Raw genomic sequence first — 15,583 nt, forward strand, 5'->3', positions numbered from 1 at the left:
CCATCTCAGCAACTTTGCCTTTTCTATCTTCCCCAGCTCTTCCCAGGGCTGGTTACCCAACATGGCTCGGGTCTTGGCTCAGAAGCCCTTTGTACTAAACATGCGTGTGTCCATGACATGACCCAGGTTTATTGTCTTGGTTTCTGAAACTGTTCCCTGGATGCGTTCACCTGTTTACCACCCTGTCTTCTCAGGTCTTGCCTGTTTGGTTCACTGCTGTGACCCAGCACCTAGGACGGTGCCTGCAAAACTGCAGGGGCTTAGAAATGTGTTGAATAAACTGATCACTCTTCTTCTAAAAAAATAAGTGCTTTTCTTTAATAGCAAATAATATATATTGTGGAAAACTCAGGAAACATACAAAAAAAATTACAATTCATTAACATTTTAATCCATGCACGCAGGTATAATCAGTGTGTAGATGTGTGGGTGCACATGGAAGTCCTTTCAGGCTTCCTAAGGGGCCCTGACCCTTCAGGTTCCCCTGACTCATAAGCACACCCTCCTGCATCCCTCCTGCTCCTGAGGACTGCCCTGAGAATGACCCCTCCCTGAGGACCTTCTCGGGCCCAGTAAAGTGTAAGGCTTTGCAACATAACCATGAGGTAGCTATTGTCTTCCCCATTCCCTTACGTGGGGACCAGGCTAGCTGATGTCACAGAGGCCACACAGCTGGCAAACAATTCCAATGATCTGCTGGTGCCAAGGCCTCATTTCTCTCTACCTGCGGCCTTCAGGTCCCTCTAACCTAATTACCTGCCAGCTGCAAGGTGCTTCCTAGAAGGCTCGGGGCTCATTAATAAAAACTGATACACTTCAGGGACAGGCGATGAGTCACATCCACCAGTCCACAGACTCCTTGGGGCAGGCCCTGACAATGACCAGACAGTGGGGCAGGCCCTTGCGCAGGGTCCTCACTGCCTCCTGACCCCCCCACTCCAGCCCCTGCAGCTCAAGGACCCTCAGCTTAGGCATGGTGAGGCAGGAAGAGATTATTTCCGCTGGGGAAGGCATTTCAGGGGTGACGTGCAGGCCCTGCAGGCACAGACTCTCCAGGGCCGGCATTCCCTCCAGGACGGACAGGCCAGGGGCAGAGAGGCCTCTGATGGTCACTCGGATCTTCCGAACATCTCGGAGGTGGCGGCTGATGGCCAGGAGGGTGCTGTCGGCTGAGGGGGTGCAACCCAGCACCTCCAACCTTTGCAGGTAGCTCAGCTCCTGCAGGCTTGCATCTAGTCCCGTCTCAGTCACCCGGTAGGTGCCGCCCAGCACCAGTGAGCGCAGGGCACGGAAGCGTGTGAGGCCCTGCAGGTGCTCATCCCGAAAGGCAGGAACGCGAGACAGCACCATGCACTCCAGGAGGGGCAGCACAGGGGGGTCCTGCCCCTCAAGGAGCCAGCCCATGGAAATCTCACAACTGTGCAGCTCCAGCGTCCTCAGGGTGCAAGGCAGACTGGTGACTGGCACCATGCTCAGGTTGGCCACATGCAGGCAGAGACGCTTCAGGTTGGGGCACTTCTGGCCCAGGGCGTTCATCAGGGCTGGGGACAACTGGGGAGCCTGGGAGCCTGAGAGCAAGTAGCCACCCAGGTGCAGGGAATGGAGTCGGGGTGTCATGTACCGGTGAAGGAGGTGCCATATGACTTTAGGCCGCACCTGTAAGAACCGAAGATAGAAGTGACTAGGTGAGACATACAAGGGATCTTCCAAGGTCCCCACCTACGCAGAGTCAGACAAGCCCCAGTGGGGGTTCTGCTGCTCCCCTGGAATTGTCCTTCCACCACCAGTTTCACCTGCCCAGACACTTCTCGGGGGTAACAAAACAATTTAATCCCAACACTTTGACTTCCAGATTTGAATAAAAGCAATGAAAGAAAAAGATCATAACAGATCTGTCTTTAGCAACATAGTGGGTTCTCTTATGTTCTGGAGTACGTAACCAGGATTTTTATTCCTTTTTCAATGACCACCTTGGAAAGAAATAATCAACATATAAGAAAGCTGAAAAAGACTAAAATAGCCCAGGGAACATTAGATCTAGGTTTAAAAAAAATCACAGCCTTACCCTGGCTGGTGTGGCTCGGTGGACTGAGCACTAGCCTGCAAACCAATGGGTCACCAGTTCGATTCGCAGTCAGGGCACAGGACTGGGTTGCAGGCCAGGCCCCCAGTTGGGGGCACACGAGAGGCAACCACACATGGATGTTTCTCTCCCTCTCTTCCCTCCCTCCCCTGCTCTCTAAAAATAAAGTAAAATCTTTTTAAAAAAATATCACAGCCTGGCAATAGCAAAGGCTGTAAAAAATTAACCCTGGGAAGTTAGACTTAGAAAACAAAACAACTGATAGCACTGTGCATTGCATTGTATGTACATTTTACCTATAAATAAATAAATAAATAAATAAATAAATAAAAAGAAAGAAAGAAAGAAAACACATAGCATAAATTTTGTTGACTATTTTTGACAGAGAAATCACATCTTCCTGGCCAAATTTAAACCTGCACATTTGAAGGACAAATCTTTTTTGTTTCCAGATATCAAATATTAGCCCACATGTGGAGAAGCAGCTCTCAAGCCCTGCTGGTGGGAATTGGTCTGGCTACTTTGGAACACAATCTGGTGATTTCTATTAAAATTTAACATGTAGATAGCCACTACCACCTGTTTTGCTTTTTAATATAGATGTTTGTGTTTTTGCACGCCGAGAATATTTCCAGAAAGATTCCAAAGAAAATGGGAGCATTTGCTGCCTCTGGGGGAAAAGCCAGGGTGACTCAGGTGACAAGATTGTTGGGGGGAGACATTCCTTTTCACTTTTATTCTTTTGCATATTTTGAATCCTGGTTACACTGGGGAAGGGTTAAGGGCACCAGGAAACAACTGCCAAAGGCTCTTAGCTTCATCTGTAGTAATACTTCAACTACTTTTGTTTTTGTTTGTTTTATCCGCAATTTATTTTGCAATGGATTTAGAAAATAAAATGGATTGGTGGATGGGAAGAGGGATGGGTGGATGGATCAACAGGTGATAAAACAAATGTAGTCCAATATAAAGGGTGGGGTATCTTGGTGTTCTCCATGCTATTCTTGTAACTTTTATGTACGTTTAAAATTTTTCACAAGGTGGCAGGAAAAAATAACTAATACAGAAAAAAATAATCATTTTTATAAAGGTAATCTCAATAAAACAATTCCTAACCCTTGTTGACAGATGGGTTTCAGAATTCAGAATTAATATGGTGTAAATACCATATACACCATTACTGGGGTCTACGTCAGCACCCCATTATCAGATTAATATTATTCAGTATAACATAAGACTATTTATTCTAAGTGGAATAAGAAAAAGGACATTAATATCCTCACACCACTTCAGGTCAGATTTTGGCACCAAATGAATTAGTGCAAGCTTACAAAACAAAACTTTTCACTTTGCAAGCTTTTTTTTTAATACTCAAGGAGGATTTTTTTTTATTATTATTATTATTGTTTCTAAAGAGGAAGCGGGGGAGAGAGAGCGAGATAGAAAAGTCAATGTGAGAGAGAAACATGGATTGGTTCCTTCTATTACATGTACTGACTGGGATCGAACCTGCAACCTTGGTATGTGCCCTGATCAGGAATGGAACCTGTACAACAAATCAATGTTTCCTTCTCTCTGTCTCTCTCCCTCCTGCTTCCTCTGTCTCTCTAAAATCAATTTTTTAAAAAGTGATGTCATGTGAATAAAGGTAGTTGTGGGTGGCTGTATAGGAAAAATGGCATTAAATTGTCTATATAGTAGAATAGCATTATCTAAACTTTAGAAACACATTGACAATACTGTATATGGCTTATGAACACACACATAGAAAGTAAATAAAAATGCCAAAGGAAGGCTACAATTTCATTTTATAATAGCAGTTACCACTGAGGATGGTTTCCAAAAGTGCAAAAACTATATCCGTAAATGTGAGTGTGAAAATATATATATATTTATATTTATATATGTGTGTTTCATATTATCTGCAGTAAATAAGGCCAAAGAAAACAGGATAAATCTAGGAGGTGGATACCTGTTTATCTGAAACCATTTTATCCTCTATACATTTCTATATATTTGAAATAGTTCATAATAAAAACAAAAAAATGCAAATGGTAGGAAGTGGAAATGGTTCGGTTGCACTACTCAGGAAATTAACTCTGCAAATAAGTTGACTATGGAGAATGATTTTCCCATGAAAACTCATCAATAATAATAATCATAAGTGATAATCTAGTCATCAACCAGCATTTATCATATGCTGACTATGTAATTCTCAGACAATAAGCCCATCCCCTGAACAATCTCGGCTATCCCCGCTTTGGAGATGAGGAAACTGAGGCCAGGAGGTCGCAAAGGAACACGTAGGAGACACAACCCAGGATGTGCCCCGGACGACCTGGCTCGAAATCCAGGGTGAGACGGCTGGTCCCTGAGCTCGGGCCACCAGACCCCCGCCTACCTCACTTACCGTGTAGACGGACAAGTCAATGTGTCGCCACAGCCACCCGTCGTTCACCAGCCTCTTCCAACGATGACAGACCCTGAGAAAGGAGACCTCCGTTAGAATAACCCCCGACGCTGCCCAGCCCTTCCCCTCCCGACCTCCCAACCGCGGGGCGAGGCCGCACCTGGAAACGCGAATCCGGTCCCGGACCGGGAGATAAGAAAAGATCTCCAACAGGACCAAGTCCGGCAAGTCCGAAAGAGTCGCCATGATCCCGCCGACACACATTGCCACTTCTGGCTAAAAGAACTCGGTGATTCGCCCTGGGAGCGCCTCCGGAGACGGGGGCAGTGGGGTATCTGCAGGGAGGTGGCCACAGCCTCCGGTGGCCGGCGAAGTTTCAGCTTTCCTTCAAAGGGTACGTGCTTGGGCACCTCCCGGAGATTTGGACTAGACGCGTACGATTAACTTGAAAGGTGTACTAAGCGGGGAAGGCGTGGCTAGGGCGGTGACGACCCGGGGGCGTGGTTAAGGGCGGGGCGGTTCGGGGGCGGGCTTTAGAACGGGGAGGCTCCTCGCGGGCGGGGCTGGGGACCCGGACCGAGCTCCGAAGGCGCAGCTGGAGCAGTGACAGGAGGCGCAGGAGCAGAGCTGGGGACCGTGGTGAGCCCCGAAGCCGGAATTAGGGGGACGGGACAGGGGCCAAACTCGAAAGGCCTGGCTGGGATGATGACGAGGTCAGGGAGCAAGGCCGGGAGGAGACGTGAGAGGCCGGAGCTGGGGAGCAAGACCGAGCCGGGAAGGTGTAACCGAGGCCGTAACGAACCCTGGGGGCCGTATTCGGGGCAGGAGCGGAGAACGTGGCGGAGAGCTTGGCTTCTACCTTTCAATACTTAACAATGTTTTTTGATGCATATGCACGAAAATAATTTGTAGACGTGAAATAACTTTAAAGGGCATGTTGAATTTTTCGTTTTGATTGATATGACAAATTGTTCCCATAGAGGCTGAGTTGACAGTACTATCAAATATCACTCATTTTTAAAATAGCAGCTGATAAGGAACATAATCAGTACGCACCCTGACCGGGGATCAGACCCACGACCTAGGTATGTGCTCTGACCAGCGATCTAAGTAACCCACAACCTTTTGATGTATGGGTGGATGCTCCAACCTAGCCACCCGGCCAGGGCTAGGAAATGGAAACTTTTAAGGGCAGTTGTTCCTGGGGAGGGACTGGGGGTCTGAAGGCAAGCAGACTTTATGTGCTGCATATATACTTTTGTACTGCTTGAATTTTTACCATGTGCAAATACATATTACCTGTAAAAAAAAAAAAAAGTAAGTCCCAAATACGTATTAATAAATAAAAACTTTGATATTTTTCCTCAAACAAGAGAACAGAAAAGATGTTTCCTGCTCTGGCAGCCACCTTGTGATTGGAAGAAAAGAATTGCACAGAGATCAAGTCATATGCCAGTACCTCAAGCCCAGATCTTTCTGATGCCAGAATGTGGCCTCCCTCACAATGCCCTATGGTTGCAATTTCCTGTGGAAAACCCACACCATCTTGCAGGGGCAATGCCTTCTGGGCTCCCAGGGCCTGGGCTTCCACTCACACCACCTATCACAGTGTGTTGCAAGGACTTCTTCCTTTGTCGTCTTGTTTTCCTCCTCTATCAGACTGGACTCTAAGGTCGTAGGTCAGCCTTGGTTATTGCTGTATTCTCAAGGCCGGCTGATCGCCTGAACATCTCCCCCCACCTCTAAGATTATTTCCCCTCTGGTGAACCCTGGGTGGGAGGGTTGCCTTTAAGTTTAAGATGGAGGGTACCTCTGCCATCAGCACAGTTGCAGGAGGTTCCTAAGAACCATCTTCTGCCCCACCTGCAGAGTGAAGAGAAGGGATCCCCATAAGACAGCTCCTTCCTCTGGGTCAGAAACCCAGGAAGCAAGGGAGCAGAAGGGACCTGTCCAGCTTGCTCCTAGGGTCATGACCCAGACCTCTCCTTCCTAGGAAGTACCTGCCATCCTCAGAAGGAGTGAGTCTGACTGCAGATCCTACTGCGTCCCAGGCAGGGGGATGGGGCTGCTCTGGCCCTTCACTGCGCAGTCACTGAGCCCCCTCATAGGAAGCCCCAAATTATAATTACCAGGGTGTGGTGACAGGTCATTAAGATACGATATTCTGTCTCCTGAGGCCCCTCCCCCTCTCACCTGCTTTCAGGGGAGTGTCTGTAGCATTGGCAGCCTAGTTCTGGGACTTCCCATTGCCTGCCCCCCTCAGGATGGCTTAGCCCAGCTGGAGCTCCCTATGGAGCCCAAGCCCCCAGCAATCTCAGATTTTATTTTCCTCCCCTTTCCAAAACACTCCCCACCCCTTTCCAATCTCACCCAGCCTATAACTCAGCATCATAGTCCTGTGCTTGAGCTATCTTTGATTAACGTTGAGAAATTAGAAATTCCTTTTTGAAAAAAATTACAGCCCTGGCTAGTGTGCTCAGTTGGTTGAAGTTTCCTCTCATACAACAAAAAGTTGCAGGTTCGATTCCCAGTCAGGGCATGTACCTAGGTTGCAGGTTCGATCCCTGGTTGGGGTGTGTAAGGCAGGCTACCAACCGATGTTTCTCTTTCACATCAATGTTTCTCTCCCTCCACCACCACCTCCTTCCTCTCTCTCTAAAAAGCAATGAAAAAAATGTCCTCAGGTGAGGACAAAAAAAAAAAACCATTTACTATCCCCCCCATTACAAACGTAACATGTTCATTGTAGATAATCTCAGAAAAATACCAAAAGGCACCAAGGAAAATGAGCCTCAGCCCTTTTCTTGTGGTTTCAACATAAGAAACATCCAAAACTGTAGAGAATTTTTATAAGAGTTTATCTGAGTCAAACTGACGACATGCTGGGAAGACCTCAAATACTCCACAGAGTAACAGTTTTGCAGCTCTTACACATTTGAAATTAAGGAGGGAACCAACATGGAGAGGAGAGAAAGGCAGGGATTGGATTACATGATAGTTAACAAGATTATCTGCTCTCTTGATTGTGGTGAAGCTTATTACAAAGGTGTGTCAACCTCCATTCTCAGAAACAATCGACAAGGCTTGCTTAAAGCTAAAATAAAGGTTTTACTAAAGCGTTCTATGTCTGGGACTGGACTACCCACTGTGACCTCCCAGTCTGGAATTTATGATCAGAACACCCTGTGAGGTTACTTTCTTTACAACTCCCTTTTCATCCACAGAACATAGGGAGGGCTGCCCCCTGTCCCACCAGCCCTAAGGAACCAGCCTGCAGTACAGGGGCTACAAGGTAAGTCTGAGATCTACAAAGTGCTTCCTTGAGGGTGGGAGCTACCTTTGTTGAACATAAAAACCTGTAAGATTTTGCATGTGTGCCGTTTCCACCTTCCTCGCTTTTGTTGCCATTAGCACGCAATGTCTATTCTAATAAGTGCTGGTACCCAGGCCAGGACCCAGGATCAGGTGGTTCCTTCGCTTACTAACTACAGTCTGCACCCCAGAGGGGAAGCCCAGCCCAGAATGAAGGCAGGGGGTGGGACGGGATGCAGACCCCGGCCCAGCGCCGCCCCCCCACCCCCATCCCCTGTAGTTGCAGTAAAAGGCATCGTCCAGCTCAGGAACGGCACGTCACCCAGGGCCCTTTAGGGTCCCCACCAACTGACGGTGTCTCCCCACAGAGAATGGGGCCTCAAGGAGCTGGGCTCCGGCACCTGACCTCTGACTCTCCCTCCACGCCCCTTCCCCGGCCCCCCACAGGCTGGGACCCCCACTCGGCCCCACGCACCAACCGCAAGTTTCCCCTGCCTCCGGGGACCCCAAAGCCGTGCCTGAGGCCCGCAAGCCTGCACTAGGGCTGGTCCCGCAAGGAATGCTACGGGGTGTTAATAGGAACCGGGGGAGGGGCGGGCGCTTTAAGCTGCACGCTTCCGTTTCCGGTTCTCAGTGTCGTCTCGGGCCCTGGCTTCGCTCTAGGGCGACTAGGTTGCGGCGTCGGCAGGTTCCAGACGATTCGAGGTGAGGGGCCAGGTGGAGTAGCCTGGAGTCGGAGAAAGCTGTTGTGACTCGGCCATCGACGGTCTACGGTCCCGCAAGAGGCGGCCTGAGGGGGGTGAGGCGCGGCTGAGTGGGATCCGCGGTCCTGGGACGCGGAACTTGGGGTCCGGGAAGGCTCGCGTCTCGGGGGTTGGGAAGCGGATGGAAGTCTAAACCGGAGGTCTTGGGGCCTGGGAGACTTCGACGTCCCGCCTCTGCTGCTTCCCAACCCCTGCCCTCTGTCGTTCCAGACAGGATGATCGAGGTTGTTTGCAACGACCGTCTGGGGAAGAAGGTCCGCGTAAAGTGCAAGTATCCACCGGTGGCGGAGATACAGTGGTCCCGGGCGCGGGAGGTGGGGGGTGGGGGGGCGTTGGAGTGAGACAACTCAGTCTGTGTGGTAGAGAGGACGGATGGGGTCCTGGCAAAGTGCATTGAGCCCTGCAATGTCCTCTTCTGCGTTCTCCCACTCCGTACCATTTTCCTTAACTCTGCGCCCAGCACCGATGACACCATCGGGGACCTTAAGAAGCTGATCGCAGCCCAAACGGGTACCCGTTGGAACAAGATCGTGTTAAAGAAGTGGTGAGTGCAGTGACAGAGCTGGGGGCTGGGCAGGACTAGATCAGAAGGTTTGGTTGGGGGGGATGCTGCAGAAAGCCCTTTGCTTAGGCAGGCTTCCGCAGCTTACCTCCAGGGCGGAGGGCCACCTCAGGTTTCTGTCCGAAAGGTTTCTATCGTGTAGGTACACAGTTTTGTTTTGTCTGGTTTTGGTTTACTTTTTTAACATCATTTTTTATTGTATTGTATTCTATGTTATTCTATTACGGTTGTCCTAAATTTTCCCCCTCTGCCCTCCTCCGCCTATCCCACGCGCGGTGCCACAGTCAATTCCCACACTGTTGTCCCTGTCTGTGGGTCATTCATACGTGTTCTTTGTCTGGTCCGTTCCTCTTCTTTCCTCCATTATCCCCCTTCCCCCTCTCCTCTGTTCATTTTCAGTCTGTTCCATGTTTCCATGCCTGTGATTCTATTTTGTTCATTAGATTCCTCTTATAGATGAGATCATAAGGTGTTTGTCTTTCAGGTACACGATTTTTAAGGACCATGTTTCTCTGGGGGACTGTATCCTTTGTGTGATATCTTGAGGAAGGGTCTATACACCGTGGCCTGGTTCTCTTTGTTCAATACTGAATCTGGAATTATGCAATAAGATATTTAACTTAGTGTGTAGCATATGGTAAGCATTTAGAAAATGGGAGTCACAGTTATTTTGTTGGAGGAGGAGGGTGGTTTCCTTGTTAAATGTTTTGAGGCTTAGAAGACACTTTAAGATCAAAATACTTATTATTTAGTTCCACCTAGTGTGGACAGGTCAGGGTGGAGTGAGTCGGCTGTGCAAAAGGAGCATGAACCTTTTTTTTTTTTTTTTTAAATAATCTGGATTCTTTTCAAATCAAAATGACCCAGTCCAAAGTGGCTTCCTTGACTTTGAGTTGAGCGCTCAGGCTACCTGGTCCCAGCTGTGAGAGGTGAAAGAGGGGGGAACCAAGCCCATAGTTTCCTTAACACCTTTACTTCAGATGAAATCCACGATGGGATGAACCTGGAGCTTTATTACCAATAAAGCAGAATTCCTTCCCCACACTCTGCTCTCCCTACTTCTCCCCTCTTCTCCCCCACTCAGCCCCCACACTGGTATGGATGCTTGTTTTTAAAAAGTCATGTTAATAAAAACTTAGAAGCAGCTTCATTGTTGTCATCTTTGAATGAGGGCTGTCTAAGCAGGGGAAGTTGTTATCTTGTTGTCCCTATGCTTTCGGTGCCCAGCTACTCAGTAAGAGCTCAAGATTGACTGGATCAGTGAGGGAAGAGCAAGCCAGTAGACTGGGAGCCCGTTGGAAGCCCAGCACCCTGGGGCTTGCCGTGGGTTTCCGAAGGGGAAGAGATCTTGAGATTATTTTCATCCTAATAGACCAAGGAGCCTCTGGGTAGGGACAGTAGATGTAGTAGATAGGAACACAGGTTCTGGATTCAGACAGACGATGGGTAGAATCCCAGCTCTGATACCAACAGTGACCCTGGGCAAGCTATGTAACCTCCATAAGCCTTCACTTCCTTTTCTAACTGGAACCAATAGTTCATTGTCGTGTTGTGAAGTGTAGATGACATAAAACATGGTTAAGCATCTACAGTTCCTGGCGCTTATGAAATCCTACTGGACAGAGCAAGACAGTGCAGCATAGGCTGAATTTTGACTCTCATTAATAGTGGGATTTGGGGAAGTAAGCTTCTTTGATCCTCAGTTTCCTCCTCTGAAATGGGGTACCATGATAATGCCCACATTTCAATGAGCTAATGCTATTAAAACAGCAGGATGTCTGCTACACGGTGTTATTCGCTGTCTCCAGCCTTCTCCAAGATGTAAGTAGACAGCACACCAAACACCCCGTATCTGTTCCCCTAGCCATAGACCCTAAGGTCGACCTTGGCCCTGTCCTTTCCCAGAGCCTTATACCGCAGCCCTTCTCAGGAGCTTCACCCAGAACCTTGCTCCGTTCTTCCTCTCCTCTCTTGTATTGACCTGCCTGCCCTATCCTACCTCAGTACACAAACACAGTCAAGTCTAGCCCACTGCTCCTTCCCTTCCCCCGAAGCTCCTCCCGGCCTCTGCCTTCCCTTCACCACCAAGCTTCTTGGGAGGTGAACCTGCCAGCTGCCTGGGATGCTGCTGGCCTGTAGTCAGTTGAGAATGTTTCTCTTTGGTCCCATTAGTCACATCTCTACCCGCCTCTTGGCTTCCCTTCTATCCCTAAGACATGTCTGTTTCCTGGTACCCTTGCTTAGAGCTCAGTCTCCCCCTTTACCTGTTAAAATACAACCCCCCATGGACAAAATTTCTTAAGTCCATGACAGCCTTTTATTAACCAGTATCACCCCAATAAATTTGATAGAATTATATATATAAAAGAAATTAACAAATGTAAAACCTGAAGTAAAGCAAAAAAAAAAAAAAAAAAGTCATAATAAACTACACAACAGCCTTGGCAAAGTGATTCCTTATAAATTCAAATCAGCATAGAAAAGTGCATGTTAACAGTAAAAGCGCCCTCCTCACTCCCTTCTCTCTCCTAGGTCAGGACTTTTCCAGTGCATTTGTGTAAACTTCAGTTTTATTTTTAGCAGATAACTATGTTAATATCTGCTTTTAAAAAATCCAGATGTTTTGTTAAAAATTGTTTCATATTAACACCATCCCTCCCACCAGTAGAAGTCATTAACATTTGAGTGAATACAGACATTTTCTGAAATGCAACCTATAGTTTTTATACAATTGGGAAATTATACATTCTATAATATTCACATACCATGCAGTGTGTTTTTGATGCTTTTGACATCTTCCCATATAAATTATATATCCCATTCTTTTTAATTAGTATTTTATTGATTTTTGTTAAGCTTTTTTTTTTTTTTTTAACATAAAAGGGCAGTATGGAGGGACTTTTGTGGTGATGGAACTGCCCTGTCTGGGACCATGGTGGTAGATGCAGAACTCTTCATTTGTCAGAAAGGATGTAGGAAGAAAGATGAAATGCAGGCCATCAGATGAATCTGCCTGCATTACAAATGAATCACATGACCACACTGAAGGAGGTGGGGAAGAAAGCTAACCTAAGTTTGGGAAAAGTATATGATGGGGGCCCTGACTGGTGTGGCTCAATGGCATAGCACCAGTCTGTGAACTGGAGGATCATGTGTTCAACTCCCAGTCAGGGCAAATGCCTGGGTTGAGAGCCAGGTACCCAGCTGGGGGTGTGTGAGAGGCAACCAATGGATCTTGCACATGTTTCTCTCCCACTCTTTCTCCTTCCCTTCCCCTCTCTCTAAAAATAAATATTTTTTAAAAATTTTAAGTATATGATAGGGTACTGGAAGGTTAAAGACAAAAAGTGTGCAAAAACACTGTACTCTAGTTGGTAAATATATTCCTCACAGGGATATGATTTAGCAGTTCTGGAATTTATGTACATGTATGTCCACACACACAGTTGAATAAATGGGTAAATATATTGTAGATAATGAGAGCCAGGTTTCTCATTGCTGGAGAAAGAAGTTGCAAATAAAACAAGGCACGGGTGGGTGGAAGGGTGTGGTTAGAATGAACCCTGTAGGACTGGATTAGAGTTGAAAGCATCAGTGTGGACATTGTTTTTATTTACTATGTATGCAGACAATGTCGAAATGCAGATATGTGTGTATACATTTATTTCCTTGTTTTTTGCACTTAGAGGGACCAGAAGCTGTGACATCCTAATAGCAATGAGCATGCCCACCACCCAGATCTTGATATCTAAATAGCATTCTCAGATGGAAGAAGCCAGGGTTTCTTGGAGAAGTGAGTGTTTCCAGAGATAGGGGCAGGGAAAATACAAGCTGAGCATGGAGCATCTTGTGGTGTCAGGAAGTAGGAAGTGCCCAAACAAAAAGGATGAAAGCATGTTGAAAGGGCGCAGTCTCAAAGTATTTCCTCAAAAGTATTTATTCATTACAATAGTAAGTCTGGAAACTGCCTTAACCAAGTGATCAAAGTTAATATTGCAGGTGTGGGAGGCAGCCTCTAAAATGGCCCCTAATGATCCCCTCTGCTTTGTGTATTCACACCCTTGTGTAATCCCTTCCTCTTGAGTATAGGCTAAACCTAGTTTCTAACAAAGAGAATCATATCAAAAGTGATGGCATATCACTCCTGAGATGAGGTTGCAAAGAGACTGGCTTCTGTCTTGGCTTGCTCACTTGTTCATTGATGAAAGCCAGCTGCTAATGTGAGCTGCCTTGTGGAGAGGCCCCCTGAACAGTAGCAAGCGAGGAACTGCAGTCTTCAGACAAATATCCTGCTAGCAACTGAATCCTGCTAGCAGCCACATGAGAACTTGGAAGCAGATCCTGTGCAGTCAAGCCTTCAGATTAGACCACAGCCACCCCTGCTGACACCAGCCAAACTGTGCATGGATTCCTGAGCCAAAGAAGCTGTGAGAAAATAAATGTTAAGCCACTAAATTGTAGGATAATTTGTTATTGCAGCAATAGATACCTTAATACCACCAGGAATACATCGCACACTAGGTATGATGCACTGAGGTTATATTGTCTCAATGGTATCCTTCCCAATAACGTATAACCTCAATCTAATCATGAGAAAATACCCGACAAACCCCATCATGACAAAACATCAAAATCAGGGCCATTCTACTATTCAAAAGCATCAATATTATGCAAGACAAAGAAGACATAAAAATTGTCACATTGGAAGAGACTAAGAAGATGTGACAATGTGGATTCAAGCCTAGTTGAGCTAATAGTATTGTAGCAATGTTGATTTCTTAATTTTTATATTCTATGGCAGAGTTTCTCAGCTCTGGCATCATTGGCATTTTGGGCTGGATAATTCTTTGTTGTGGAGGCTGTGCATTATAGGATATTTAGCAGCATCCTTGGCCTCTACCCAATAAATGCCAGTAACATTTCCCTCCCTCCAAATTGTGACAACCAAAAATGTCTTAAGGCATTGTCAGTCCCTGACAGGTGTGGCTCAGCTGGTTGGGCCTCCTCCTGCAAAGCAAGTCACTGGTTCAATTCTCGGTTAGGGTACCTGCCTAGGTTGCAGGTTTGGTCTTCAGTTGGAGAGCACATATGAAGCAACTGATCAGTGTTTCCCTCTCTCCCTCCCCTTCTTCCTCCCACTAAAAAATAAATAAATAAAATCTTTAAAAAAAAAAACATTGTCAAATGATCCCCAGGGAACAAAATCACCTCTGGTTAAGAACCTCTGTTCTGTTATTAGCATCTGTTATTAGATGCTAATACCAGGAAAGGCTAGGTGAAGGGTATGTGAAACTCTCTATTCCATATAAATTCGATACTACTTTTGCAACTCTGCCCTAGGTCTAAAATTATCTTTTTAAAAAGATTATTATGCTAAAATGTGCTTGTAAATATATCAGAGTGTCATTTAAGTTGCTCACTTCTTCCTTTACCTGCATCACCAGTGGCAGTCATTAATATTTGATTGAATCCCGAAATTTTCTGTGATTCAGTTGAAATGATTATACATATTCTAATATTGATACTGTTCAGCAGTTTGCTTTTTTATGCTTTTTGAGTGCTTTGTTATCTTTCCATAAATGATGTCATTATTTTTTTAAAGGGATTGTGTCTCAGGAATCATTGGCCTGCTTCTTTCTTTCTTTCTTTCTTCCTTTTTTAGTTTATTTACTTTTTAGAGAGAAGGGGAGGGAGGGAGAAAGAGAAGGAGAGAAACATCAATGTGTGAAAGATACATCGGTTGCCTGTCACACACCCCCAACTGGTGACCTGGCCTGCAATCCAGGCATGTGCCTTAACTGGGAATCGAACCATTTGGTTTGCAGCTGGCACTCAATTCACTGAGCCACACAAGCCAGGGCTGATGTCACTATTTTAAGTAATTCTATTTCTTGATTTGTTATACTTTTCTACACACTATAATTGCTATGCTGTACTATGATTTGTTTTTTTCCACCCAGTACATACATCCTTGCTATGTATAGACCAGGCACTGTTTTGAGTGCTTTATGTAAATTAACTCATTTAATCTTTATACTAAACATATGTATGAAATATATTTTATTTCTTATCCTCATTTCTCAGATAGGAAAGCTGAAATGTAGAGGTTAAGTAATTTGTTCAGGGTCGCAAATGGTAGAGCCAGGCTTGAACTCAAGCAATCTGGCTCTTCAGTGCTGTTAACCTTCTACTGCACCCTGTCTGTACTTTCTTGTGAACAAGTTTCCCCGTTTTCATGTCACTGCGCCTCATCGTTTTTAAGAGGTGACAGGAGGGTCCATGCTATAGATGAACTGTGTTTGAACTTTTCCCCATTAGTGTCTAACTTCCATATGTATCTCCATCCCTGGGTCCCCAACCACCTCCTCAGTGTCCCATGGGCGCCGCAGACTCCATTTTAAATTGACTCAAATCGAACTCATTCTCCTCCCACCCGCGCCCCTTCCTATGTC

General features: G+C 46.2%; 2 protein-coding genes across 4 annotated transcripts; one reads left to right on the forward strand and one right to left on the reverse strand.

Moving 5' to 3' along the window:
• Positions 1 to 307: 307 nt before the first annotated feature.
• On the reverse strand, positions 308 to 4,930 carry FBXL12 (F-box and leucine rich repeat protein 12). The gene is made up of 3 exons (XM_054561994.1): positions 4,654 to 4,930; positions 4,494 to 4,566; positions 308 to 1,656 (listed from the first exon to the last, which is right to left on the reverse strand). The coding sequence occupies exons 1-3, from the start codon at positions 4,755 to 4,757 to the stop codon at positions 835 to 837; spliced, it is 999 nt and encodes a 332-aa protein (XP_054417969.1). The 5' UTR covers positions 4,758 to 4,930; the 3' UTR covers positions 308 to 834.
• Positions 4,931 to 5,034: 104 nt separating this feature from the next.
• Positions 5,035 to 10,293, forward strand: UBL5 (ubiquitin like 5). Of its 3 annotated transcripts, XM_054562262.1 has the most exons (7): positions 5,035 to 5,132; positions 7,718 to 7,785; positions 8,469 to 8,604; positions 8,780 to 8,840; positions 9,030 to 9,113; positions 9,616 to 9,653; positions 10,112 to 10,293. In XM_054562262.1, exons 4-7 carry the CDS (start codon positions 8,785 to 8,787, stop codon positions 10,153 to 10,155), a joined length of 222 nt encoding a protein of 73 aa, XP_054418237.1. In that variant the 5' UTR covers positions 5,035 to 5,132; positions 7,718 to 7,785; positions 8,469 to 8,604; positions 8,780 to 8,784; the 3' UTR covers positions 10,156 to 10,293. The 3 variants fall into 3 exon arrangements, with proteins under 3 accessions (XP_054418237.1, XP_054418235.1, XP_054418236.1); XM_054562260.1 differs by lacking the exons at positions 5,035 to 5,132; positions 7,718 to 7,785 and having other exon boundaries at positions 8,423 to 8,510; XM_054562261.1 differs by lacking the exons at positions 5,035 to 5,132; positions 7,718 to 7,785 and having other exon boundaries at positions 8,425 to 8,604.
• Positions 10,294 to 15,583: the final 5,290 nt, after the last annotated feature.

This window comes from Pteronotus mesoamericanus, unplaced genomic scaffold (genome assembly GCF_021234165.1).
Source record: "Pteronotus mesoamericanus isolate MK-2021 breed Mesoamerican mustached bat unplaced genomic scaffold, CSHL_Meso_final scaffold_636, whole genome shotgun sequence".
Classification (NCBI taxonomy): Eukaryota; Metazoa; Chordata; class Mammalia; order Chiroptera; family Mormoopidae; genus Pteronotus; species Pteronotus mesoamericanus.